Consider the following 26,058-nt stretch of genomic DNA (forward strand, 5'->3'; position numbering starts at 1 on the left):
AAGAAAAGCCCCAAGAAAACGCTCCCTCTCCTTTGTTCTGCTGTTCGTAAAGCTGTTTCTTGACCCCTTTCCTTCCGATCTCCATACTAGCCTATAATCACATTCAAAGCCTTTTGATTTACACAAATCAACGACGAGACTACTCCTACACCTGGGATGCTGGTTTTACTTCCATCCGAGGGAAGGCTGGAACAGATGGGAATCGAACCCATGATCAGGCTCTTACAAAGCGGACAGCGTAAACATTCGACGTTATCCATGTTGTTTTGAATTCGATGTGCCCAAATGATAGGTAGTGAAACGATTCACAGTGACGAAACTAATTTCTAGACCATAAACGTTATTCTGTTTTTTTCTCTTCTCTTGCATGCCGTATTTATTATCTTGAAATTTAGCTTCAATCGATATATCCTAAAGAACGAGTTTTTTTTTTCAACATCTACAAAAGAAAGACGGGTTCGTTATTTATGAAGTGATTTAAGACGATTTAAAAATTACTTTCCTTACGTTATCAGTGTCAACAAAAAGATTTCACGGCAAATACATATCATCAACATCAACATCAACATCAACATATCTTTCAATTTCATGAAGTTTGATATGTCGGATGATAAGTTTTCTCTCTTATTCCAGAGTCCCCAAGCGACAACCGGTAACCGGTTTCAGATTGGCCAAGATGGCTCAGCAAATAATGGCATGACCGTAGATTGACATATCTTTCAATTTCATGAAGTTTCATACGTCGGATGATAGGGTTTATCTCATATTCCGAGAATGTCCCCAAGGGGCCACCGGTAACCGGTTCCAGATTGGCCAGGATGGATCAACGAACAACGGCATGACCGTAGATTAACATATCTTTCAATTTCATGAAGTTTGATATGTCGGATGATAGGGTTTCTCTCATATTCCGGAAGTGTCCCTAAGGGGCCACCGGTAACCGGTTCCAGATTAGCCACAATGGGTCAGCAAACAACGGCATGACCGTAGATTGACATATCTTTCAATTTCATAAAGTTTGATATGCCGGATGATAGGGGTTCTCTCATATTCTGGAAGTGTCCCCAAGGGGCCACCGGTAACCGGTTCCAGATTGGCCAGGATGGCTCAGCAAACAATGGTATGACTTTACATTGACATATCTTTCAATTTCATGAAGTTTGATATGTCGGATGATAGGGTTTATCTCATATTCCGGAAGTGTCCCCAAGGCGCCACCGGTAACCGGTTCCAGATTGGCCAGGATGGCTCAGCTAATAACGGCATTATCAAAGATGGACATATCTTTCAATTTCATGAAGTTTGATATGCAACATGATGGGTTTTCAACAAAAAAATCAAATTGGCCGTTCATCGGGTACCCGGGAACCGGTTCCAGGTTACCCGGAAGTGGCCACTTACACTCCAGAGTGGTTCTGGCAATCGTGTATTGTGTATTTAGGAAGTTTTATGGATCAATTTCAACTATCATGAGAGTATTGGTATCACATATTTGATTTGATTTGATTTGATGGGATAACCAACAGGGCCACAAGGATGACCTACACTCAAAGTAAAAAGTATCCTTTTTTCAAGTTCACCCGTCGTCACCCTTTAAAAGGGTATCGAAAATGTACTGAATTTGACATACCCTTTTAAAAGGGTGACGCCGGGTGAACTTTAAAAAAGGATAGAAAGTATCCTTTTTGAGGATTGAAAGTACCCTTTTGAGGGATACTTCTGACTTTGAGTGTATGTAGCGGTTGCCTAGAATTACAGTGGCTCAGACTTAAAGGGAGCATCTTCAAATTACTGCCGTATGAAGGGCCAAAAGGGGGTGGTTGGACGCGAACGAGCAAAATCACTCACGGTGTCCTCAGGGGAAGAGAATCTCCTTCCGACAGTAACCTCCAATAACTCCGAAAAAAGTCTGACAAAGCTGAAAAACAGGGCTCGCACCCTGTTGGGGGCCTAAAAGGGCGCGGCAGACAGCTGGAGACTGACAGAAGTCAATAGATGTAGTAATTGGACAATCCTTAAGAATTGTACAATTACTAAACCATTTTCCCCTTTTGACGTAGTTTTGGTCTTCCACTATCTACATCCAATCTCCGCCATTACAGCATACCGTCCACTGCCCTGATGCTCCCTCCCCGATCCCCGGCTTTGATTCTAACTACTAATAAAAAGGAAAATCATAGATGAGAACAGGTCAATGCGGATGGAGAGCAAATCGAGCTCAGTATCCCCTCACAAAGACTGGTAGTAAGTATGAAAAACAATGAAAAAAAAGAAGAAAGATAAGAAAGATAAGAAGAAAAATTAAAAGATAGTACGTCAATGCGGATGGATCGATGATCCCCTCACAAGGACATAAAAGAGACAGATGGTAGGAAGATCAAAAGAAGAACAGAATATCAGGAGTAAGATATATTCAATAAGGATAGAAGCAAATTGGACTCTCCTCAAAAGACATCAATATAGAGAAATATTCAACAGATTACTTCAATCTTTTGAAATGATAGAAATATTGGCGTGGATTGTCTTAAATGGAATGTGTGTATGTCAGTGTAAATGTAAGAATCTTCTGATATTTAAAAGGAAAGATCTCACCAAATCGTCTGAATCTTCGAATTAGATGGAATGCATTTCCTGCAGCTCTTCTGGTTCTGCACGATCGACAGCATCAAGTTGAACCACCCGACAGCACCCGATAGAAGGTCATCACTCGGCCAATTTGTTGTGGTGGTAGGAATCGTGGCCGTGCTCAGCGCTTATCAAACGGGAAGCATTTCTTCGGAATGGGACTGCTGGAAACTTTCCTCAAACACATGCAGTTGTTCACTGGATTCGGGCTTGATCAAGTAAGAACCACGAATTGCCTTCGCCGATGGTCACTTTGAATATTCACTTTTTCCGCTGTCTCTTCCTTTCCGCTAACGACAACCATGAGTCACAATTTAAAAATTTCACCGAAACTACCAAACATTTCTTATTGCCACTACCGGTATGGATGGCCACCGGAACGGAGAAAGGAATATCCGTAAATTCACTGATTTGTAATAATAAAAATTATCAGAAAAAATAAAGAATTTTGAATCGAAGAAAATACATGACGCAGCCTGAGAGTATTGGTATCACATATACGTGAAAAACAGTAAAATATGAACTTTTCGGATGTTCCGGATTTCCGGAACCGTTAGGTCACCTGGCCCTGATATTAATATTTGTGGTCAAAGAACAGGTAAATACCTGTCGAATGCAACCTGGAGCATCCTGATTGGTTAAAATTTGCCGGAGATACAGGCCGTCAAAATTGGGATCTCAAAATAGCCTTTTTTCGGTTGTAGCCGATTCCCGGTGGCCACAGTGACCAAATCCGGTTTTCCAGGTCAGTTTCGGAAAGGGGTCGTTCTAAGCTTTCAATTGTGACCAAAAGAACCGGAATCGGTCAAAAACTGGATTTTTGACGATTTTTTAAAGTTTGGGGTCGAAAAGGACCCCAATACCTTATGTGTGATTTTTTTTTTAATATCAAGGGAAGGTTAACTTCCCTCATAGTGGGTGCTGGCTCGTCCTCGCCGTCCACCATACCGCTGACGTCGTTTCCCCCGTCACCCTGATACTCCGCCTCTGGGCCGTTCAGGTGCTCGTCGAAGTGCCGCTTCCACCTTTCGATCACCTCACGCTCGTCCGTCAAGATGCATCCGTCCTTATCCCGGCACATTTCGGCTCGCGGCATGAAGCCAGTCCGAGATTAGCTAAGTTTCTTGTAGAACTTACGCGTTTCGTTGGAGCGATACAGCTGTTCCATGTCCTGGCACTCCAACTCTTCCAGGCGGCGCTTCTTGTCCCGAAAGAGATGGGTTTGCTGTCTCCGCAACTGTTTGTACGACTCCTTGTTCCCACGTGTGTTATGCAGCAGCCACTTGTCCCGCGCTGCTTTCTTCTCGTCCCAAATCGCCTGACATTCCTCGTCGAACCAGCCGTCCCGTCGAACTCGGTCCACGTACCCGATGGCGTTCGAAGCCGCTGCGTTGATGGCTGCTTCTATATGTCTCCAGCAGGCCTCCAGAGGGGCTTCGGTGAGCTCACCCTCGTCAGGCAACGCAGCTTCGAGTTCCCGCGCGTACTGGGTAGCGATCTCAGGTTCCTTGAGCCGCTCCAGATTATACCCCTGCAGGCGACGGTATCCGATCTTGTTGACCTCAGACAGGCGTTGGCGCAGCTTTGCCACCACCAGGTAGTGGTCCGAGTCGATGTCCGCGCCACGATAGGTTCTGACGTCGATTATGTCCAAGAAGTGCCGACAATTGATGAGAACATGGTCGGTTTGCTTCTCCGTGTCGTTTTGTGATCTCCAGGTGTACTTGTATAGGGGAGGTGTGCTGGAAAAAGGTACTACGTATGGCCATGTTTCGGGAGGTAGCGAAATCGATGAGTCGAAGGCCGTTCTCGTTCAACTGCTGGTGGGCGCTGAACCTCCCAATAACCGGTATGAACTCCTCCTCCTGGCCAACTTGAGCGGTTAAGTCGCCGATGACAATCTTGACGTCGTGTTTTGGACACTTCCTGTATTCGCGGTCAAGAAGCTCGTAGAAAGAATTTTCATCAGATGAAGTTTTGCATACGGATCTGAATGAAATAAAATCTATTATCAAAAAATTTAAAAATATGAAAGCTCCTGGTGAGGATGGCATTTTTTACATTTTAATTAAAAAATTACCTGAAGCAACTTTAAGTAGCTTGGTCAAAATTTGCAACAAATGTTTTGATTTGGCATACTTTCCCAGTAGTTGGAAAAATGCCAAAGTAATTCCGATTTTGAAACCGGATAAAAATCCTGCTGAAGCCTCAAGCTATCGGCCCATTAGTTTGCTTTTATCTATTAGTAAATTATTCGAAAGAATAATTCTTAATAGAATGATGACGCACATGAATGAAAATTCAATTTTCGCTGATGAGCAGTTTGAATTTCGCCTTGGGCATTCAACTACTCATCAGTTGTTGAGAGTTTCAAATTTAATTCGAAGCAACGAATCTGAGGGCTATTCTACTGGCGCTGCTCTTCTAGACATAGAAAAAGCATTTGACAGTGTTTGGCATAAAGGTTTGATTGCGAAATTGAAAAGGTTTAATTTTCCGATTTATATCGTGAAAATTATCCAAAATTATTTGACGGATCGTACTCTGCAGGTATGTTATCAGAATAGCAAATCTGATCAACTACCTGTACGTGTCGGCGTCCCTCAAGGAAGCATTTTGGGTCCAATTTTATACAATATTTTTACTTCTGACTTGCCTGATTTGCCCCCAGGATGTCAGAAATCACTTTTTGCTGATGATACAAGCATCTCCGCCAAAGGTAGAAGCAAAAAAAATTACTCCAAATGCTGCAAAAACTCAACTTATTATTTTCCCTCACAAACCAAGGGCTGATTTTCTCAAACCAAAAAGTCATCACATTATAAAGATGAATGAAGTAAATTTAAAGTGGGAGGATCAAGTAAAATATCTTGGACTTGCTTTTGACAAAAACCTTACTTACAAGGATCACATTGAAAGTATCCAGGTTAAATGTAACAAATATGTTAAATGTTTATATCCCCATATAAACAGGAATTCTAGACTTTGTCTCAAGAATAAACTGTTAATTTATAAACAAATTTTCAGACCTGCCATGCTTTATGCTGTGCCGATCTGGACAAGCTGTTGCTTAACCAGGAAGAAAAAACTTCAGAGCATTCAGAACAAAATTCTGAAAATGATTCTGAAACTTCCTCCCTGGTTCAGCACCAGTGAATTTCATCAATTAGCCGAAGTTGACACTTTGGATGTTATGTCCAATAAGATAATTGATGCATTTCGACAAAAATCATTGCAGTCTTCGGCTGCATTGATCCGCTCTTTATATAGTTTATAAGTTAGTTTTAAGGTAGCCCTTTTCCCTTTTGTACATGTAGGACCTCCTACATTTGAAATCACTGAATAGCGAAAGCTACAATATTTCATGAATAAATGAAAGTTGGTAGTATTTAAAATTGAGGTGAAAAGTCATCGATTGTGATTGGACACTCAATAATATTTTAACTGAATAAATGTACATTAGGGTGGGTAATTTTGACAAAGAACTTTGTCCTAAGGGCTCTATTCTGGTGAGGTGTCAATCCAGAAAAACGAAAAATGTCGCGCGTTACGAAAATGTTGCATGCTTGGTACTGGGGAAGGGGTCTGCAACGCAACAAGACACTGTTGCGTGGAATTTTCCACACAGTTGAAACAAAAAGCGAATGATGAGGTTTGGGATAACCGGCACAAAAAGGCGGGGCATCCGTCACCATTTCGAGCCAATATAAACCCCGCTCGATCAGCCCAAGAAAATCATTCTATCGCTGGACGCCGAGGAGTGAATAACAACAACCTGGACCTGGAAGCAGATGGCCTGGAGGCCCAGAAGCAGTTGGCCGAAAAGCAGCTGGCCTGGAGCAAGGAGCAGCCCAAGCGGAGGCAGGCCAGCCGGAATATTCTGGCCACAAGACCCGGAGTGGCCAGAACCCTCAGGGGTGTTCCGATGGAAGGCCATACGAGACGGGACAATATGGGTATCAAACTTCTTGGATTTTGATACTGGTGAAGAAAATGGCCATTTTGACAGTATTGGCAACAACCTGGAGTGGCCGGTGCCCTCAGGGAGGTTCTCCCGGGAGGACATTAACAGAACCATACGATTTTGGGCAATATGGGTATCAAACTTCTTGGTTTTCAATACTGGTAATGAAAATGGCCATTTTGACAGTATTGGCCACAACCTGGAGTGGCCGGTGCCCTCAGGGAGGTTCTCCCGGGAGGACATTTACCGAACCATACGATTTTGGGCAATATTGGTATCAAAATTCATGTTTTTCAATACTGGTAATGAAAATGACCATTTTGACAGTATTGGCCACAACCTGGAGTGGCCGGTGCCCTCAGGGAGGTTCTCTCGGGAGGACATATACCGAACCATACGATTTTTGGCAATATGGGTATCAAAATTCATGTTTTTAAATACTAGTAATGAAAAATACCATTTCGACAGTATTGGCCACAACCTGGAGTGGCCGGTGCCCTCAGGGAGGTTCTCCCGGGAGGACATTTACCGAACCATATGATTTTGAGCAATTGTTCAAGGTTCAACTGCGATCGTTGACGATGACGATGGAATGAAAATCGTTGGCAAAAATGCTGCCTTCACGACTCCACGGCAAAACAAAACAGCCAATCAGAGAGCGGAAAGATTTTTGCGTGGGTCAAAGCACGCGCTTGCTTGTTCAAGGCCAACTGCGATCGATTGACCGTTGACACTTGCAAGCGAAAATTGTTAATATTCGTTAATTTTTTTAAAATGAAAATTTTGGGGGAAATATTTAAATTAATTTAAACGCCAAGCGTCAAAAGCTTTAAAAATGCACCAAAAGCAGTGCATGAATCATTTGAAACAATAACTCTTTCGTGAATTTTTCGTTGGCGCTGAAAAGCGCCATTTTGTTAAATTGCAGCAGAAGTTGATTCTTGTGGCCATCTTCTCGAGCGTCCATCCAAGTAGGCCTTGTTTTTCTCCTTCGACGTCGTTTTGGCAGCAATTTCACGCACACGCTGGCGTGTTTCTTCTTCTCGGAGCTTGCTCTTGATTTCCTCCAGTCGTTGATTTTTTTTCCGCTGCTGCTGCTGCTGCTACGATGTTGTCGGTTCGAACGATGACGATGGAATGAAAATCGTTGGCAAAAATGCTGCCTTCACGACTCCACGGCAAAACAAAACAGCCAATCAGAGAGCGGAAAGATTTTTTGCGTGGGTCAAAGCACGCGCTTGCTTGTTCAAGGCCAACTGCGATCGATTGACCGTTGACACTTGCAAGCGAAAATTGTTAATATTCGTTATTTTGACAAAGAACTTTGTCCTAAGGGCTCTATTCTGGTGAGGTGTCAATCCAGAAAAACGAAAAATGTCGCGCGTTACGAAAATGTTGCATGCTTGGTACTGGGGAAGGGGTCTGCAACGCAACAAGACACTGTTGCGTGGAATTTTCCACACAGTTGAAACAAAAAGCGAATGATGAGGTTTGGGATAACCGGCACAAAAAGGCGGGGCATCCGTCACCATTTCGAGCCAATATAAACCCCGCTCGATCAGCCCAAGAAAATCATTCTATCGCTGGACGCCGAGGAGTGAATAACAACAACCTGGACCTGGAAGCAGATGGCCTGGAGGCCCAGAAGCAGTTGGCCGAAAAGCAGCTGGCCTGGAGCAAGGAGCAGCCCAAGCGGAGGCAGGCCAGCCGGAATATTCTGGCCACAAGACCCGGAGTGGCCAGAACCCTCAGGGGTGTTCCGATGGAAGGCCATACGAGACGGGACAATATGGGTATCAAACTTCTTGGATTTTGATACTGGTGAAGAAAATGGCCATTTTGACAGTATTGGCAACAACCTGGAGTGGCCGGTGCCCTCAGGGAGGTTCTCCCGGGAGGACATTAACAGAACCATACGATTTTGGGCAATATGGGTATCAAACTTCTTGGTTTTCAATACTGGTAATGAAAATGGCCATTTTGACAGTATTGGTGATAACCTGGAGTGGCCGGTGCCCTCAGGGAAGTTCTCTCGGAAGGACATTTACCGAACCATACGATTTTGGGCAATATGGGTATCAAACTTCTTGGTTTTCAATACTGGTAATGAAAATGGCCATTTTGACAGTATTGGCCACAACCTGGAGTGGCCGGTGCCCTCAGGGAGGTTCTCCCGGGAGGACATTTACCGAACCATACGATTTTGGGCAATATTGGTATCAAAATTCATGTTTTTCAATACTGGTAATGAAAATGACCATTTTGACAGTATTGGCCACAACCTGGAGTGGCCGGTGCCCTCAGGGAGGTTCTCTCGGGAGGACATATACCGAACCATACGATTTTTGGCAATATGGGTATCAAAATTCATGTTTTTAAATACTAGTAATGAAAAATACCATTTCGACAGTATTGGCCACAACCTGGAGTGGCCGGTGCCCTCAGGGAGGTTCTCCCGGGAGGACATTTACCGAACCATATGATTTTGAGCAATTGTTCAAGGTTCAACTGCGATCGTTGACGATGACGATGGAATGAAAATCGTTGGCAAAAATGCTGCCTTCACGACTCCACGGCAAAACAAAACAGCCAATCAGAGAGCGGAAAGATTTTTTGCGTGGGTCAAAGCACGCGCTTGCTTGTTCAAGGCCAACTGCGATCGATTGACCGTTGACACTTGCAAGCGAAAATTGTTAATATTCGTTATTTTTTTTTTAAATGAAAATTTTGGGGGAAATATTTAAATTAATTTAAACGCCAAGCGTCAAAAGCTTTGAAAATGCACCAAAAGCAGTGCATGAATCATTTGAAACAATAACTCTTTCGTGAATTTTTCGTTGGCGCTGAAAAGCGCCATTTTGTTAAATTGCAGCAGAAGTTGATTCTTGTGGCCATCTTCTCGAGCGTCCATCCAAGTAGGCCTTGTTTTTCTCCTTCGACGTCGTTTTGGCAGCAATTTCACGCACACGCTGGCGTGTTTCTTCTTCTCGGAGCTTGCTCTTGATTTCCTCCAGTCGTTGATTTTTTTCCGCTGCTGCTGCTGCTGCTACGATGTTGTCGGTTCGAACGATGACGATGGAATGAAAATCGTTGGCAAAAATGCTGCCTTCACGACTCCACGGCAAAACAAAACAGCCAATCAGAGAGCGGAAAGATTTTTTGCGTGGGTCAAAGCACGCGCTTGCTTGTTCAAGGCCAACTGCGATCGATTGACCGTTGACACTTGCAAGCGAAAATTGTTAATATTCGTTATTTTTTTTTAAAATGAAAATTTTGGGGGAAATATTTAAATTAATTTAAACGCCAAGCGTCAAAAGCTTTAAAAATGCACCAAAAGCAGTGCATGAATCATTTGAAACAATAACTCTTTCGTGAATTTTTCGTTGGCGCTGAAAAGCGCCATTTTGTTAAATTGCAGCAGAAGTTGATTCTTGTGGCCATCTTCTCGAGCGTCCATCCAAGTAGGCCTTGTTTTTCTCCTTCGACGTCGTTTTGGCAGCAATTTCACGCACACGCTGGCGTGTTTCTTCTTCTCGGAGCTTGCTCTTGATTTCCTCCAGTCGTTGATTTTTTTCCGCTGCTGCTGCTGCTGCTACGATGTTGTCGGTTCGAACGATGACGATGGAATGAAAATCGTTGGCAAAAATGCTGCCTTTACGACTTCCCATTCCTACCAGTACATCAAAAAGCGAATGACGTAGGAATGGGATAACCGGCGCAAAGGGGCGGGACATCCGTCTCCATTCTAAGCCAATATAACCCCGCTCCGTCAACCCTGGGAAATCATTCTATCGTTGGACGCCGAGGAGTATACAACAACCTGGCACCGGAATATTCTGGCCACAAGACCCGGAGTGGCCAGATTCCTCAGGGATGTTCCGATGGAAGGCCATACGAGACTGGACAACATGGGTATCAAACTTCTTGGATTTTGATACTGGTGATGAAAATGGCCATTTTGACAGTATTGGCCACAACCTGGAGTGGCCGGTGCCCTCAGGGAGGTTCTCCCGGGAGGACATTTACCGAACCATACGATTTTGGGCAATATGGGTATCAAATTTCATGGTTTTTGATATTGGTAATGAAAATGGCAATTTAGAAAATGTTGGCCAAAAGCTGCAGTGGCCGGTGCCCTAAAGGAAAGTTTTCCCGGGAAGACATCTTTTGAACCAACGAGTTTTGGCAATATGGGTATCACAACTCATGGTTTACAATACTGGCCATTTCGTAAAAGGTGGCAACAATCTGGAGAGCCCGCTACCTCACGATTGTTCCGATTGGGGGACAAACATCGAATTATAGATATATCATGGTTTTTTTTAATACGGAGCTTAAAGAGAAATTAAACGAAAATATAAATCCATTAATGTTTTGATTTTATCTGACGCATAATTCAACAAAATTGCGTAATTTTAAAAGCTTTCTGCTAAGTTCTTTGTCATACTGGTCATGTGTAACATAACCACCTGCACCTTTTTTTCGAAAGTGCTCGGATCCGGCTGAAATAAAGTCCATCTTGTAGAGGGTACCCATAGGGACTCTCATACAAAATTTGAGCTCATTTGGTTAAAAACTGGCTTGTCGCTCGGGGGTTAAAGTCTACATGGAAATTACTATGGGAAATGCGTGCTTTAACTTCAAACGCTCCTACAAGCTAAGCGACAAACTTTAGTCCACACTTACACTAGGTAGCCGTGTCGGGGGTGGTCCAAGGTCCGTTCGACCCTGAGCTTGCGCAAAGCCGAAACATCCGGCAACGCCGGAATTCTTCAAAATCTCAGTTTTAACGGTCAACGCATGCTACAAACTATGACAGAAGCATCGTTCGATTGAATGAAAAACGCGACGCCAAACGTCAACTCACTGTTGACGATGCTGATGTGAGGTTTGCCTTTTGGTTTGCGCTTATCCAACAAAGTGTTTTTTTTCCTGAAAAATAAATTGGTTTTCAATAGGCAATTTGATAATAAACATGGCCTCCGAACCCGAGTTCGTCATGGAGCGGGTCGTTGCGAAGAGAACCCGGCGCTAAAAGGTCCAGTTTCAGATCAAGTGCAAGCGTTGCGAGGATTCCGAAATTACCTGGGAACCGGAGAAAAATCTCAACTGCCAGGATCATCTGGAGAAATCTGCACGCAAGGAGGGCGAGAAGCGGGTCAGCCGCGACAAGCGAACATGGATCGGGTCGAAGAAGATGGGGGCCCTCCGGTGATTCCGGCCAAACGAACGAAGGCCAAAAACGGATTCGAAAAGGTTACGTGGCGGAGAAGTTGGAAGGAGTGCCCGAAAAGGACGGCGAACGGACGTTCCTGGTTCGTTGGAAGGGAGTCGACGAGGTGGAACTGGTTCAGTCCAGGATGGTCCGCCTGCACGTTCCGGCGCTGGTGATTTATTTCTATGAGAGCCGTATCATCAACGCGGCCAAGATAAGCGTACAGTAGAAGTTTAAGTGATACAATGTTGAAGATATTCATGAAACTTTAGTAAAATAACTTTTATTGGTCTTAAAAATAAAAAATAAAACAAAAACTATACTTTCTTAGTTTGTTTCTTACAAGTAGAAATATTATCAACGTAAACCGATGCTAACCGCTTCAATAAGGACAATGATTCCATGTGCTGTCCATCCCGATGGCTCTTCCGGTGAACATCTCGCCGACGATGCCGCTGGACCTGCCAGACGAACCCCAAGCCGGCTATTCCGCTGACACTGTGCATCGAGCAACCACTTCCCTCCACGAAGTCCAACCGTAACTACCTCTACATGTCCTGCCATCCCGATGACTACTCCGATGAACCCCTCGCCGTCGATTCCGCTGGCCATGTGGGACGATTAACTGTTTCCGTGCACGATATCCTATCACATAAACGGGTTTTTTTATTCAATAATGTTTCTTGCATACCTTAATTCGAATAATTCTCTATAGAAATAAGCATGAAAACAATTATGAATAATTTGTTATTTAATACAAAAACTAAACACCACAATGATGAACCTTTTTTTTTGCCTCTACACAGTGAGTTAACGTTTGGCGTCGCGTTTTTCATTCAATCAAACGATGCTTCTGTCATAGTTTGTAGCATGCGTTGACCGTTAAAACTGAGATTTTCAAGAATTCCGGCGTCGCCGGATGTTTCGGCTTTGCGCAAGCTCAGGGTCGAACGGATGACCATGGACCCCTAGAGAAAAATGTTCCTTGGACCACCCCTGACACGGCTACCTAGTGTAAGTGTGGACTAAAGTTTGTCGCTTAGCTTGTAGGAGCGTTTGAAGCTAAAGCACGCGTTTTCCATAGTAATTTCCATGTAAACTTTAACCCCCGAGCGACAAGCCAGTTTTCAACCAAATGAGCTCAAATTTGGTATGAGAGTCCCTATGGGTACCCTCTACAAGATGGACTTTATTTCAGCCGGATCCGAGCACTTTCGAAAAAAAATGACCCACCCTAATGTACATGGAAGAGAAAATCTGAATAAATATAAATTAAAAAAAAGCTCGTAGAAAGCGTCATCGGCGTCGCTTCGCTTGTGCGGGCTGTGCACGTTGATGATGCTCAGGTTGAAGAATCGGCCCTTGATTCTCAACCGGCACATTCTGTCGTTGACTGGCCACCACCCAATCACGCGCTTGGACGTTTCGCCCAGCACTATAAAAGCTGTCCAAAGCTCGTGTGTATTGCCGCCGCTCCAGTACATAGTATAACTCCCGAACTCTCGGTGGTCCTTCCCCGTCCAGCACACCTCCTGCAGCGCCACGACTTCGAGACCGCGGACCCGCAATTCGTTGGAAAGAATGCGGTCGCTCCCATCGAAATTGAGAGACTTGCAGATCCACATCCCGAGTTTCCATCTCTGGATCCCCGAAAATCGGGTCGGCGATTGGATCGTCTCGCATCTGAAGAGAGCTCCAGCACTTGGTTTTTACGGTGGGTGCGTGTAGCCATCACCAAACCCCCGGTCTCGCCGAAGGACCGTCGTACCAGGACTGTTTAGAGTCCCACCTTGGTACTGAGACTGTTAATCAGCCGCCCCTAACCTGGGGAACAGACGCTGTTTCAAGCCGCCCCTATCCTTCGGAACAGCCGCTCGAGGGGGGGGGGTCTTTTTTTCTTTTTTTTTCTTTTGCATAGGACGTACCCACCCTAATATCACGGTAAGCCTTCAAGCCTCTCCGGAACTGTCTTTCGATATTATTTATATTGCGCTCTCATTTAGGAACGTTTGTTCCGGGAGGCACGCTCTATCATCGCGCGCCATTTCAATAGGTCTATTGACGTACTTGCAGAATTGCAGAATTTCTGCAGCTTCTGCAGAATTCTGCAGCCAGCATAAGTCACTTTTTTGCAGCACGTTCCCGTACTTTTCAGCTCGCTCTCTTCATCTCTCTCTTTTGCAGAAGTTCTGCAAGGAGAGAAGCCGCAAAACTTTTGCCTGAGTAGCGCGTTCCAGTACTTTTTCTGCAATATTGTACACAGTTGAATGGATTTACTCAAATTGGGTATTGAAGTTTTTTTTTTATTACTTCAAAACAATTAAAAAAATGGATTGACAAAAATTGTAATTGAAAGAAGTTTACCTCTAGAACGGGGACTTATTTTTTATGCTAATCAACATTTTATCTAAAAAATCAAGCATGTACCATTTTTTAAACTAGAAATTAATAATGCTTAGGTAGACATTTCAGATTAGAAACAACTCAAAACTTTACTTTAGGTAAACAATTTAAGAAATGAGAATGGCAGGTACGTTTAAAAAACATAATTAAAAAAAGAAAAAGGTTTAATATAGAAGGTATATTTATATAGACCATAAATACATGTTTTAATAGCAAAATGTTTGAAAGATAACATAAATAAATTATGATTGGATTTCACATCGAAGAACAACGGTGACGCAGCGAAATTGACAAATAAAAAAAAATTAATCACAAACTCTACAATTTTGAAACTCATGAATCTTAAAATTAAGAAATTCGTGATTAAAAATATAAAAAGAACTATTTTCAAATTGAGGAACTTTAAAAAAATAAATCAGATATTAGAGAAATTTAAAAATGTAAATATTTATTTCAGAAAAAAAAAACAATAAATCAGAAATTCAAAGCTTGAAAATTCAAATAATTAAAAATTAAACATTGAAAATTTCAAAAAAACCTTAATTTTCAAAATTCGAAAAAAAAAGGTTTCTAACTTAAAAGTTCCTAAACTTAAAAATTCAAATATTTTTAAATTCGAAAAAAATGAATCAAAAGTTTGAATATTTCAAAGTTCAGAGCATCAAAAATTCAAAAGTTACAGTTTAAAAAAATAATAAAAAATAAAGAAACTAAAAAAAAACAAAATTAAGTAAAATTTTAAAATTCTGTACATAAAAAAATGAAAACTCAAATATTAAAAAAATAGAAACAATTCGTACTCTATTTTCCGAAGAACTCGTCAAAATGTTCAATCTCAAAATCCTCTAAACCAAATTTTCTAACGACTCCAAAAAAATGTACTTTTTGTGATTCAAGATGGCGCATTTAAGAATTTCCGAATTTTAGAATTTAAACTTCCTAAAATTTAAGAATTCGACTAAATTACATCACATTTTTTGGTTCAAATAAGAATACAAATTGGTTGCACCGTTAAAGGTACAATTTATTATTTGGCAATTAAATGTAACTATTATTTAAACACACATATTTAGTCTATTCAAAAAGTTATCATTTTAATACTAAAAAATATCGCTATATCATTTACATTAATGAACTTATGAAATCGTTAACACAAAAAAATCGTTCTCAATAAAACCAGACATAAAAAAAAACTAACTACCCAAAAAATCCATCAATTTAAAATATACAAACGTCTCTTCAAAAGACTAATTCAATTTAGTAATAATAAAACAAAAAAAAATATTACAACTAATAATACAATGCTTGATTTCACCCAAATTGCAAACTTTATGTAAGCATGTACTCAACATCCATCACACCAACTTGCAGTAACTTTTCAACAAGAAAGAGAAGAGAGAGCTTGCAGAAAAGTACGGGAACGGTTTTGCTGCAACTTCTGTCTCTCTTACTTATGTTGCAGACAAGTACGGGAACGCTCTGCTGCCGATTTCGTGCAGAATTGCAGAATTCTGCAGTACGGGAATAGACCTAATAATTTTTAATATATCAACTTTTATATATCAACAGAACTACTGAGCCAGGGGCCCTTCGTTCCGGGACGCACGCTGGTCCGTGCGCCACTTCTCTTGTAATTTGAGCATCATCTGCGTTATAGCTGTGGAAGCTGCACCCCATGCTTCCTCGCTCTGACACATTCTGTCTGTCAGGTTGTCTGACGATGTGTCAAGACCACATCCCATCAACAAGATCTCCCTGCAATTTTGGAACCGGGGGCATTCAAATACCACGTGTTCCACCGTTTCGACGATGCCTGTACAGTTCGGACAATTGGGTGAGATTGCGTGCCCGAATCTGTGTAGGTACTGTCTGAAGCACTCATGCCCCGTTAAAACTTGGGTTAGGTAGAAATTTATTTCACCATGCGTCCTGTTTACCCACCTCTCTAGGTTGAGAATCACGCGATGTGTCCATCGCCCTTTGGTCGAGTCATCCCAGCTTCTTTGCCAAACAGCCATGGTTGCTATCCTGGCCGAAGCACGATGCCTCCTGACCCCTCTTAGCTCGTGGCATCGCATGTCTTCTTGGACGAGTTCATGCTGGCTAAGACGCAATTGGGATCATGCTAGCTAAGACGCAGGTCGCCTCTGCTGATGTGGTGCGGTACGCACTGCATACCCTAAGACAAATCAGCCTGTAGACGCTCGTAACCTTCTGTAGGTTAGTCTTTACTTCTAAGGCGGCGCCCCATGCCGGTGCTCCGTAGCGAAGAACGGAGCCGACCACGGTTGCCAGTAGGCGCCTTTTACTACTTTTGACCGCGGAGTTATTCCCCATCATGCAAGATTGAGATGCTATCGCTTTCATAGCTTTCTTACATACGGGTCATTCCATCTGAAGCGGAACAGCATTTGAAAATTACCATCTCCTATTCTGCTCAAATTTGGCAGAGCTGTTGAGACTATCAAAACATGCAAAAATCCCGAATTTCATCCAAATCGGACCACCCCCTCCATTTTTGTACCCTCCCGAAAAATCGACTTTTTGACGATTTTTGAGCGAAACCCCTATCTTCAAACGACGATAACTCATGGTACGTTCGTTTGATGGCTAGTTCCACACTGAGTGCCGCACTCAGAGCTGTCAAAGTGTTTGTTTGAAGAAACTCGCGCTAGTTCCGCACGAGTTTCGCCGCCATCTTGGAACTGAAACTCTAGTGCCGCACTCGATATTTTTTCAGTTTCATGCGAGTTCCACGCACACTGAAAAATGACGTTCGATTGAACCAAAACTGGCACCGACGAGTGCGGCACTCAGTGCCGCACCGGCTGTTCAAACGAACGTACCATCAGGAACCACAAATCTTAGAGGGTCGGTCTCACACTCAATTTTAAAGGAAATTGGACGTAGAACCCATTTCTTCGATCAAAACTTAAATTAAAATATTTTTTCTACTTGTATTGCGCAATTGAAAACTTTAAATGGCCGTATCTCAAAACAGCCCTATTTATTTTTTAAATTTGGCACCTCACCCCAGCCAATTTTACATAAGAATCACTTATTGACATAAAGGAATATGCTTCGTTCCAGAGATATCGAATTTTAACGTTTTAAGTATTTGAGATTACCTACATCAGCTACACTCGCCGCATCTGCTATAAGCACTCAGTCGTGCTTATCAATAATTACTACCTGTTGTTATGTAAAATGAATTATTTTTATAATTTTATACGATTTTGAGATAATCAATACCTTGAACAATTTTTTGTTTAAGGAATATTTATTGGGTAATTTTTAATGCACTGCACCATATTAAGTGAAATTTGAACATTCATTATTAATTTGCAAATGCTAAGAGTTTTAACAATACAATTTTCAAAAAATTATCATTATTTATCTATTATTTTTATATTTTTCCTAATTCCCCATTTCTTCCCACATTATCAAATTATTTCTTTTATTTCTTCTTTTATTTGAAGCGAGAAAAAATGTAGAGCTGGCTGTAGTAGATGAAATAATTCTCATGGGTTATAGAGCTTCTGCCGAGGCTTCTGCCATGTGCGGTAGCGAAATAGTGCCATTCAGCAAAAACCCCAAAATCTGTCTTACGGGTTGAAAGATTGATCACTTTAAACCGATTTTTTTATATTGTGAGCCAGTTTCATCTGAATATTTTTTTTCAATTCTGGTACATTTAATTTAAAAAAAACAAAATCATATACGTCTGATACATGTGCACATCAGCTGTATCGTTTCCCAAGATTTCGAAATGATTGATAATCAAAAAAAGATTATTGTTCGGACGGTGTCGAAATCAACACAATTGAATTTGATCTTCATCAGGTAATAAATCAGATTAATCTTTGTGATTTTCTTACATATTTCAGTTATATACTTTTCAAAAAAAAAATCCTCCTTAGAGTTTTATTCATGTTAATTCATAATTTTTAACACGATAATGTATCGTACACTTTTTCTTAAGTGTTACTTACAAGATCAATTGCAATTTCCTGCTAGCTCTGCGGGAATTCCATTATGCCCTGTATTGCGTGTCGTTCTTGCTCTGTACAGTGGGCTAACTAGCTAATGATTATTTGGGATGAAATCTTATTTCAATAAATAACCAGGTAGCGGTAATTGATCACCGCGCCCGAGTGTTTGTAGCAGATGCGGCGAATTAAGCTAATTTAGGTAATCTCAAATACTTAAAACTTTGAAATTCGATATCTCTGGAACGAAGCATATTCCTTTCTATCGATAAGTGATTCTTATGTAAAATTGGCCGGGGAATATGATGATGAGGTCAAATTTAGAAAATAAATGGGGCTGCTTTGAGATACAGCCATTTTAAGTTTTCAATTGCGCAATACAGGTAGAAAAAAAAATATTTTATTCTAAATTTTGATCACGGAAATGGATTCTGCGTCCAATTTCCAAAATTGAGTCTAAGACCGACCCTTTAAGATTTGTGGTTCCTGAGTTATCGTCGTTTGAAGATAGGGGATTCGCTCAAAAATCGCCAAAAAGTAGATTTTTCGGGAGGGTACAAAAATGGAGGGGGTGGTCCGATTTGGATGAAATTTGAGCAGAATCGGAGATGGTAATTTTCAAATTTACATTTTTTCTTGCACACTTTAGATGGAATGACCCAATCAACATGACTGTTGAGGCCTAATTTGTCATCTACCCTGATACTCAGGTAGAGTAATGACCTCTTGGAGTCGATCGAACAGTTTCCTGCTCTGACGTTAATGCACTGTGCAGACTTGAAGTTGTTCACGGCCACTACCTCAGTCTTTTGATGCGCAAGCCCTAGATGGTGTAATCCCATCCATTCTTCGATTGGCCGTATTGCTTTGGTTGCTTGTACCTCGACTTGGAGCTGTGACTAACCGAGCACCATTAGGACGATGTCGTCGGCGAAGCCAACTATACTAACGCCCGTCGGTAACTCCAGAGTCAGCACCCCGTCGTAAATACCATTCCACAACCCAGGACCGATCAAGGAGCCTTGTGGAACCCCCGCCGTGATGATCAGTTCACGAAGACCCTCGTCCGTCTCATAGAGAAGGACTCGGTTTTCGAAGTAGCTTTTGAGCAACTTGCACAGGTAGTTGGGGACGCGAAATCTATGGAGGGATCTCGCAATGGCGTCCCAACTGGCGCTATTGAAAGCATTCTTGACATCTACATTGATGACAGAGCAGAAGCGCATCCCTCGACGCTTAGGCTCGACTACGATCTTAGCTTTCTCAAGGACTGCTTTGATCGCGTCGACCGTAGACCTTCCTTTTCTGAAGCCAAATTGACGGTCTGAAAGACCCCTCTCTAAATAAATCGTTAATCTGTTAAGAATAACTCTCTCAAGCAATTTGCCAGCGGTGTCTATGAGACAGATGGGTCTATACGCGGATGGGTCGCCGGGTGGCTTCCCCGGTTTTGGCAACAGGACGAGCCTTTGTCGCTTCCATTTGTCCGGAAAGACTCCTGTGCCCATGCACTTTTGAAGAGCCGACCTGAATATGTCCGGGTTTTCCTCGATCGCCAATTTAAGGACCTGGTTGGGGATCCCATCGGGCCCCGGTGCCTTATTCGCTTTGAGGGCTGATGCGGCTTTGATAAGTTCCTCATTCGTGATGCGTTGTTCATCCTCCGTCAACCCCTCATGGTAATAGGGAGTCGTTGGCCAGGGCTCAACCTCGTGATGAGGGAACAACCCGTCGATGATCCGTGACATTATTTCTGGTGAACGATCAATGGCAACCGCGCCACTCTTCAGCTTAGCCATAACAATCCGATAGGCGTTACCCCATGGTGCATTGTTGGCTTCTTGGCAGAGGTTGCCGAAGCAGTTCCTCTTGCTCTCTTTAATTACCATGCTAAGGGTGGCTTTGGCGATTTTGTAGATCACCCGCCTGGCTTCCCTCTGCTCGTCAAAGCGAGCTCGTTGGAGTTTCCTCCGGGCCCTCAGGCTAGCTGCCCAAATGGCCGCTATATCATCGTTCCACCAGTAAACTGGGGGCCGCGCGTTTCTTGGCTTAGATTGCCTCAGCATAGCAGCATCGCTAGTGCCCACCAGAATGGTCATTAGCCCGAGGGGTAGCTCACTTCGCGTTAGAAACAGAAAACGCACCAAAACTGGCTCGAATTTCAAGAACGCAGCACAACGCCTTGAGAAGGCACGATAAGGCAAGCTAACGCGCGTTAGCGCTCATAGGGCGGCTTGTTTCAGCTCGAATGAAGAGCTGCGAGATATGATCTTGCAACCTTGTCATCACAGATCGAGCTGTTTTCCCCTAGTTTTGGCAACCCGGCGATTGTTTTGATTTTTTCAAGCAGTTGAAATGTCACAACCTGGGCACAACGAAAAAAAAAATCTTGTTTTCAAAACTTGTGCTTTTGCGTACACAGAAAAAAATCAATTCCCGTAATCGTGAATTAAGTTCACGAATGTGAGATCCACGAAGGAATTTATTCATGAGTATATAAACGTGAATATATTCCTTCGTGGTTCTCATAATCGTGAACAGACTTCGCGGTTTCGAGAATTGTTTTTTTTTTCTGTGTACCGGAACTGGACTGGTACACTGAGCAAAACTTACACTGCTTAACGAAGTGTTCTACACATGATCTGGCCCTGCTGTACAGAGCACTCAAAAATCAATCGCAAAACACTTGAATTTTGGGCACCTAAAGATGCTGTCAATTCAATAGCGCAACACTTGAATTTAATGTGTTGTGTCACATGAAAAACTACATTATATCTATTGGTTTTAAATGATTTTTCCTGCTATAATCAATGGGGTACATGCCACGGCGAAATTTCTCAGAGATGGCGCTGTACGAGTAGTGGTAAGAAATTTAAATTTATATGGGGAAAATCAATTTTTTTCAAAAATCTCCGAAACCATGCAAGGTATACGGGTAAAATTTCTCCTGGTAGTAGATAAAAAAATAACCTATCACTACGTCTACTTTTCAAGCCTCAGTTTTGATTTATATTCAAAATAATTAATTTTTCATGATTTTCCCCATACATTTTAAATGCAGTTTACCACTCGCGTGACAGCTGCCGCCATGCTCATTTCTCTCTTGTTTCTCTCTCGCTCTCTCCAACTTTTTGGTCAGAGCAAACTGTCAAACGTCGTCGGTCAAATCCGTCAAATCGTGTGAGCTGTTCAGCAGAAGGAAAATTTTTGGTGATTTTTCGGTGGAAAAATTGTTCTGCCGACGTTTGCGAATACTCCAGCTGCTCGCTGCTGGCTGGTGGCCCCATGGCTACCAATCCTTCCAGCGGGACATTTCGCTGGGCCGCCACAACTTGGAAAACAGTCTGTCACTGGCGGTTCCACCGTTCCATAAGGTAAAATTCTGTAGCGGAGCGGGGAGGAGGTTATGTTCTTACTGGCTAACATCCGAGTCATTGTCCGGGTATTTTCTCTTCTATTCGGCAGTCTGCGGAGAATCTGGTCAAACTTCAGGCCGATGGCGAATCCAGCAGCATCAAAATGGATTTTGATCACGGAACGACGACGCTCGGGTTCCTGTTCCAGGGTGAAGTTATTCTGGCGGTCGATTCCCGTGCCACCGTTGTTCAGTTTATCGGTTCGCAGACGGTGAAGAAGATTGTCGAGATTAACGAATACCTGCTGGGAACGTTGGCGGATGGTGCGGCCGATTGTGTGTACTGAGATTGGCTGCTGGCCAAGGAGTGCCGAATCTAAAAGTTGCGCAACAAGGAACGCATTTCGGTGGCCGCGACCAGCAAAATCATGTCCAACATTGTGTACTACTACAAGGGCATGGGTATCAGCATGAGAATGATGTTGGCCGGGTACGACAAGCGCGGTCCTCAGCTGTGTTACATCGATTCCGAGGGAACGCGCACCCCCGGCAAGGTCTTCTAGGTCAGTGTCAGTGGTTCGATTTACACGTACGGCGTGCTCGGTTCCGGCGATCGGTCGGACTTGTCGGATGATGACGCGCATGATCTGGGACGGCACTCCATCTACCACGTGACGCACCTGGATGGAGGTGGTGCACAAGTACGGGGCGGACGCGCTGAGGCTGTACCTCATCAATTCACCGGATGTGCGCGCGGAGAGTTTGATATCTTGAGCGTTTCTCTAGAAGTCGTTGCTAATAATGATGTCCCTTTCAGCTTCAAGGAAGACGGCTTCAAGGACATCATGAAGGGCGTGTTCCTGCCGCGTTTCGCTTCCTGTTGCAGAAAATTGATCGGTTAGAGAAGGAGGACAAGATTGTATATCAATATGACGCGGGTTGTCACGCAAGCAAGCGCCCGCTGATGACGGAAGCTGCGATTAAGAGATCGAGGACAACAACACGCTGGACCGGACCCAAGAAGAAGGCGTCTGTCTGAGGTGTAGTTGGGACAGACATGGCTCGGACAAATGGCATTCAAAAAAGTTAGTTAGTTTGAAACAAATGGTAATATTGAGTGATGCATTGGAATAGGGGAAGAAAAACAAGTGTAGGCCTAGGTTCTGATCGTCGAGGAGAACTATTTGCATTTATTTTTGAATAAAATAAAAAAAAAAACAACGAGGGGGGGTCAGGGGGCAGAGCGACGTCCTTGGTCTGCGGTGAAATCAGCATGTTCTTCCGGGGAACAACGTCCACGTTGTCCTGGGCGATCATCTTTTCCTCCCACTTCAGCATGTCTTCGCGGTACTTGGCCACAGCGGCGGCCGCTCGTCGATGGGAGTTTTCTTCTGAGTCTCGCTCAGCTTGCACCACTGCTCCGAGATGGATTTGTTCTGGGATCGATACTCGTCCCGGGGAGATTTTTTGACTTCTGATCCTGGCAGTACAGCAGGAACCCGTTCAACGGTCACTTCGGATTGCTCAGATCTTAGACGCGAATAGCTTCTCGTGCCATCTGGAGTGTCCTGCGAGGTCTATCGTCGCCGTGTTGTTTTTGTTGAGAATCACGTCCAGCACGGGTCCTTTTCTATGAACACTCGGGTCGTTTTGTTTTACGTCTCCATACTACACCCGGACACTGCTCGGCAAGGTCATTCCGTGTGTTGTTCCGGAACTTTTTGTTCTGCTCTTTCTGGGCGTTGGTCGTTATCGTCACCTTAAAAAAGGAAGCCAACTGCGGAAGAATCTCTATTGCGGAAACTGATGCATCACCTGTTGTATACCGTAATGGATCGATACCTACCTAGTGAGGAAACAGAACAACCCAGCACTTCTTGCACCTATTGGAGACTGAAATGACCACACCGCCTGTTATCTGCAGACCAAGGATTAATTACTCAAAATGTAATATAATCTGACCACGATAAAGCGGTCTTTTTGATGACCCCTACCCCGAAAACCACTTGAATAACATTTTATTTCAATAATGAATTTTACACATAATAAGATAAAGTATAAAAATAAATCGAAATCGAACCTTTTGGGCGTCGTTCTTCATCTGGCCACGCTTCTTCAGGAGTGATCGAATCTGGAATCAAACGACGACGTCAGAAGACTTGTTCCGGTCCAGCCAATTATGTCCTCGCCGCCGGTCGCAGTGCTCAACGTGATTTGTTGGTTCATGTGGCCGCAGCGGCACAGTTTCCATCAGTTGAGGCAGGACTAAACAGATTGCGGACGGTCTGGTAGCGCACTAGACACTCAACGACGTTCTTTCATCTGCGCCGACAAGGGTTCGATCTGCTTCTGGTTTTCCTCACGACTATTTCCCACCGGACCATGCTCCCGTTTATTCATTGGACCTTTATTCCTCCACCATTCTGGAATCTTTATCCTCCGGCGTTTTCCACCACTACTCTGCAGTTGATGATATGGGCAATGGTTTCGCTGCTGCCGTTGGACCCGACCTCCTCGTAAAACTGACCCGCCTCCAGTGAACCATATCTGCTGAATGGAGCTCCGGCTGTTGAACTGCTCGAAGCTATTGCTGGAGTCTACTGCCGGACGAGGAACCTTCGCCAGCGTTGGCCATGATGCAGTGGTTGGAACCTCCTGCTTGCGTACGACGGCTATCCGGTGCAGGGCGCGTTGCTGATGTTGGCGAGCAACCCCGCAGAGGGATTCTAAGTAGGACGGTTGTGTGCAGATTCCGGCCGGGCGGTGTTGGACCCTGAAAGGAGGGAATGTTTGTTTCCGGGGTTAATTTAAAGATCATTTTTTAGGTGAAGTGTGGTATTACGACGACGGATCAGTTAGAGTACGCCAAACGTTTGCGTTCCTGGTACGTCAACTTGCCCGGTTCCTAACATTCTGCACTTCATAGTCTTCCTTGGCCACTCACACGAAATACTCTTCTGGGTCGGTGACCCAGGAGGCAGACGGTCCCCGGTCGATAGCGGACTGTCCGGTATGTTGTTCTGCAGATCTTACGTGTTCGAACCCCACGTATCGAACGATTCCGAGAAGTAGTACTAATTGAACATGGTCCCGGCGGAAAGTGGGCCGGGCGTAATCCTCCGGCTGCGGATCCACCGCCGGATAGATGATGTGCGTCGCCTTTTCCTCGTCCGATGTCTTCTAGTTCTGGTGTTTGATCGCGTGATGATGAGGTTCGCCGTTTGTTTGCCCACCTCCGGCCCGATATATACGCTCGGCAGCCGCAGCAGCATCTGGATGACGGGGTTCTTGTGCATCGGATTTCGAAACGGTGCACTTGACCGATTTAATCGAACATACCAAAACATAAACAAAAATAAAAACAACTCCTACCGTTGCGCACTGTAAATCAGTTCTAAAAAAAAATTACAGAGAAACCGGGATTTTGACTATTTTCAAAAATCTTAGGCTAAGGAAATGTAAAAATGTTATTGTATTCACATATTTGTCCATTATCTCTTACTTATTGAAACATAACTGTTCAAAATCAGTGTTTTCAAATCAAATATTTAAAATCCAGAGTTACTACTCGATACGGTAACTGTTTACGTCACGGTGGTGCCATCTGTTGGTATAAATTTAGTTCATCATAACTACCGCCAGGGGGATTTGGCGTTGAACAAGTGCAAACCTGGTGGCAATTCGGCTGCCCGTACCCCATTCATGTTTGTATGTAATAGAAATGGATTTCGGTTTGTTAAATAAAAAATGAGTAGAAGTTGCGGGGAATCTTCTTGTTGATTCGGAACCGCGATTGGTTCCATCGAATCAAACTGTGCCTTTACCATCCGAATGACGGATTGCTTGGCCCCTGGGTGGAATGCATTCGAATCCTGCTTCTCACCGCTTCTTGTCCACACCGACACCGATTCTCAAGCGCCCGGCGGGTGTTTTCCATAATTTCATCAAACGCTTCCTGGCACGGCATCTGCAGCTCAATCGCATTTTTCCTGCAAATCACACAAAATAAATCCAAAAATGAAAACAAAACCCCAAAAAAAAATCTTTCTCCACACTCACCAAGTGGGTGAATATCCGGAAAAGCACCTCTATCGCCAAAGTTGGCCTCTTTCCGGGTCCGGGAGACCGAGCCCTTCCGCTGGCCAGACGGATCCTGAACCCCGAGGACACAGCCTTGTGGCGATGCTCGTCTTCGCGATCACAAACCGGGCAGGCAATTTACTGGACAGGAACATGGCGGCAGCGACCTCACGCGGCCATTCGAGCCTGCGAAAAACGAACACACCGGACCGCCAAAACACAAATGAAGAAACGAAGCAAATTCCGACGAAGCTGTCACGAAACTGCATTTCAAATCAAAACAAGATCAATTTCAAGTGTTTTCCTCATCACTTTGAATAGTTCAGCACAGTGGGGCAAATTCATGAGCAAAACACTTGAAAAGTTTGAGTCACCCGATTGAAAATAAGTTGTCAAAAAATGCTAAAAAGTCAATCGCTCAAACACT

The 26,058-nt window shown here is 43.6% G+C and overlaps 2 protein-coding genes and 1 pseudogene across 7 annotated transcripts in view; 1 reads left to right on the forward strand and 2 right to left on the reverse strand.

The window, feature by feature from the left end:
* Window positions 1-26,058, reverse strand: part of LOC120424064 (probable ubiquitin carboxyl-terminal hydrolase FAF) — a 406,051-nt gene that overhangs the window by 289,197 nt on the left and 90,796 nt on the right. The gene's annotated exons all lie outside the window — the stretch shown is intronic.
* On the forward strand, window positions 21,040-23,552 carry LOC128093025 (proteasome subunit beta type-5-like; annotated as a pseudogene).
* LOC128093066 (uncharacterized) lies at window positions 23,683-25,165 on the reverse strand. Its single transcript, XM_052708611.1, has 2 exons — window positions 24,450-25,165; window positions 23,683-24,324 (listed from the first exon to the last, which is right to left on the reverse strand). The coding sequence occupies exons 1-2, from the start codon at window positions 24,473-24,475 to the stop codon at window positions 23,856-23,858; spliced, it is 495 nt and encodes a 164-aa protein (XP_052564571.1). The 5' UTR covers window positions 24,476-25,165; the 3' UTR covers window positions 23,683-23,855.

Source organism: Culex pipiens, chromosome 2 (genome assembly GCF_016801865.2).
Source record: "Culex pipiens pallens isolate TS chromosome 2, TS_CPP_V2, whole genome shotgun sequence".
Lineage (NCBI taxonomy): Eukaryota > Metazoa > Arthropoda > Insecta > Diptera > Culicidae > Culex > Culex pipiens.

Coding starts and splice junctions, on each gene's coding strand:
- LOC128093066 (XM_052708611.1), bottom strand. CDS start 24,475: ATGAAGTGCAGAATGTTAGGAACCGG. Junction 24,325..24,449: donor TGCAGAATGTTAGGAACCGG/GCAAGTTGACGT, acceptor CCCTCCTTTCAG/GGTCCAACACCGCCCGGCCG.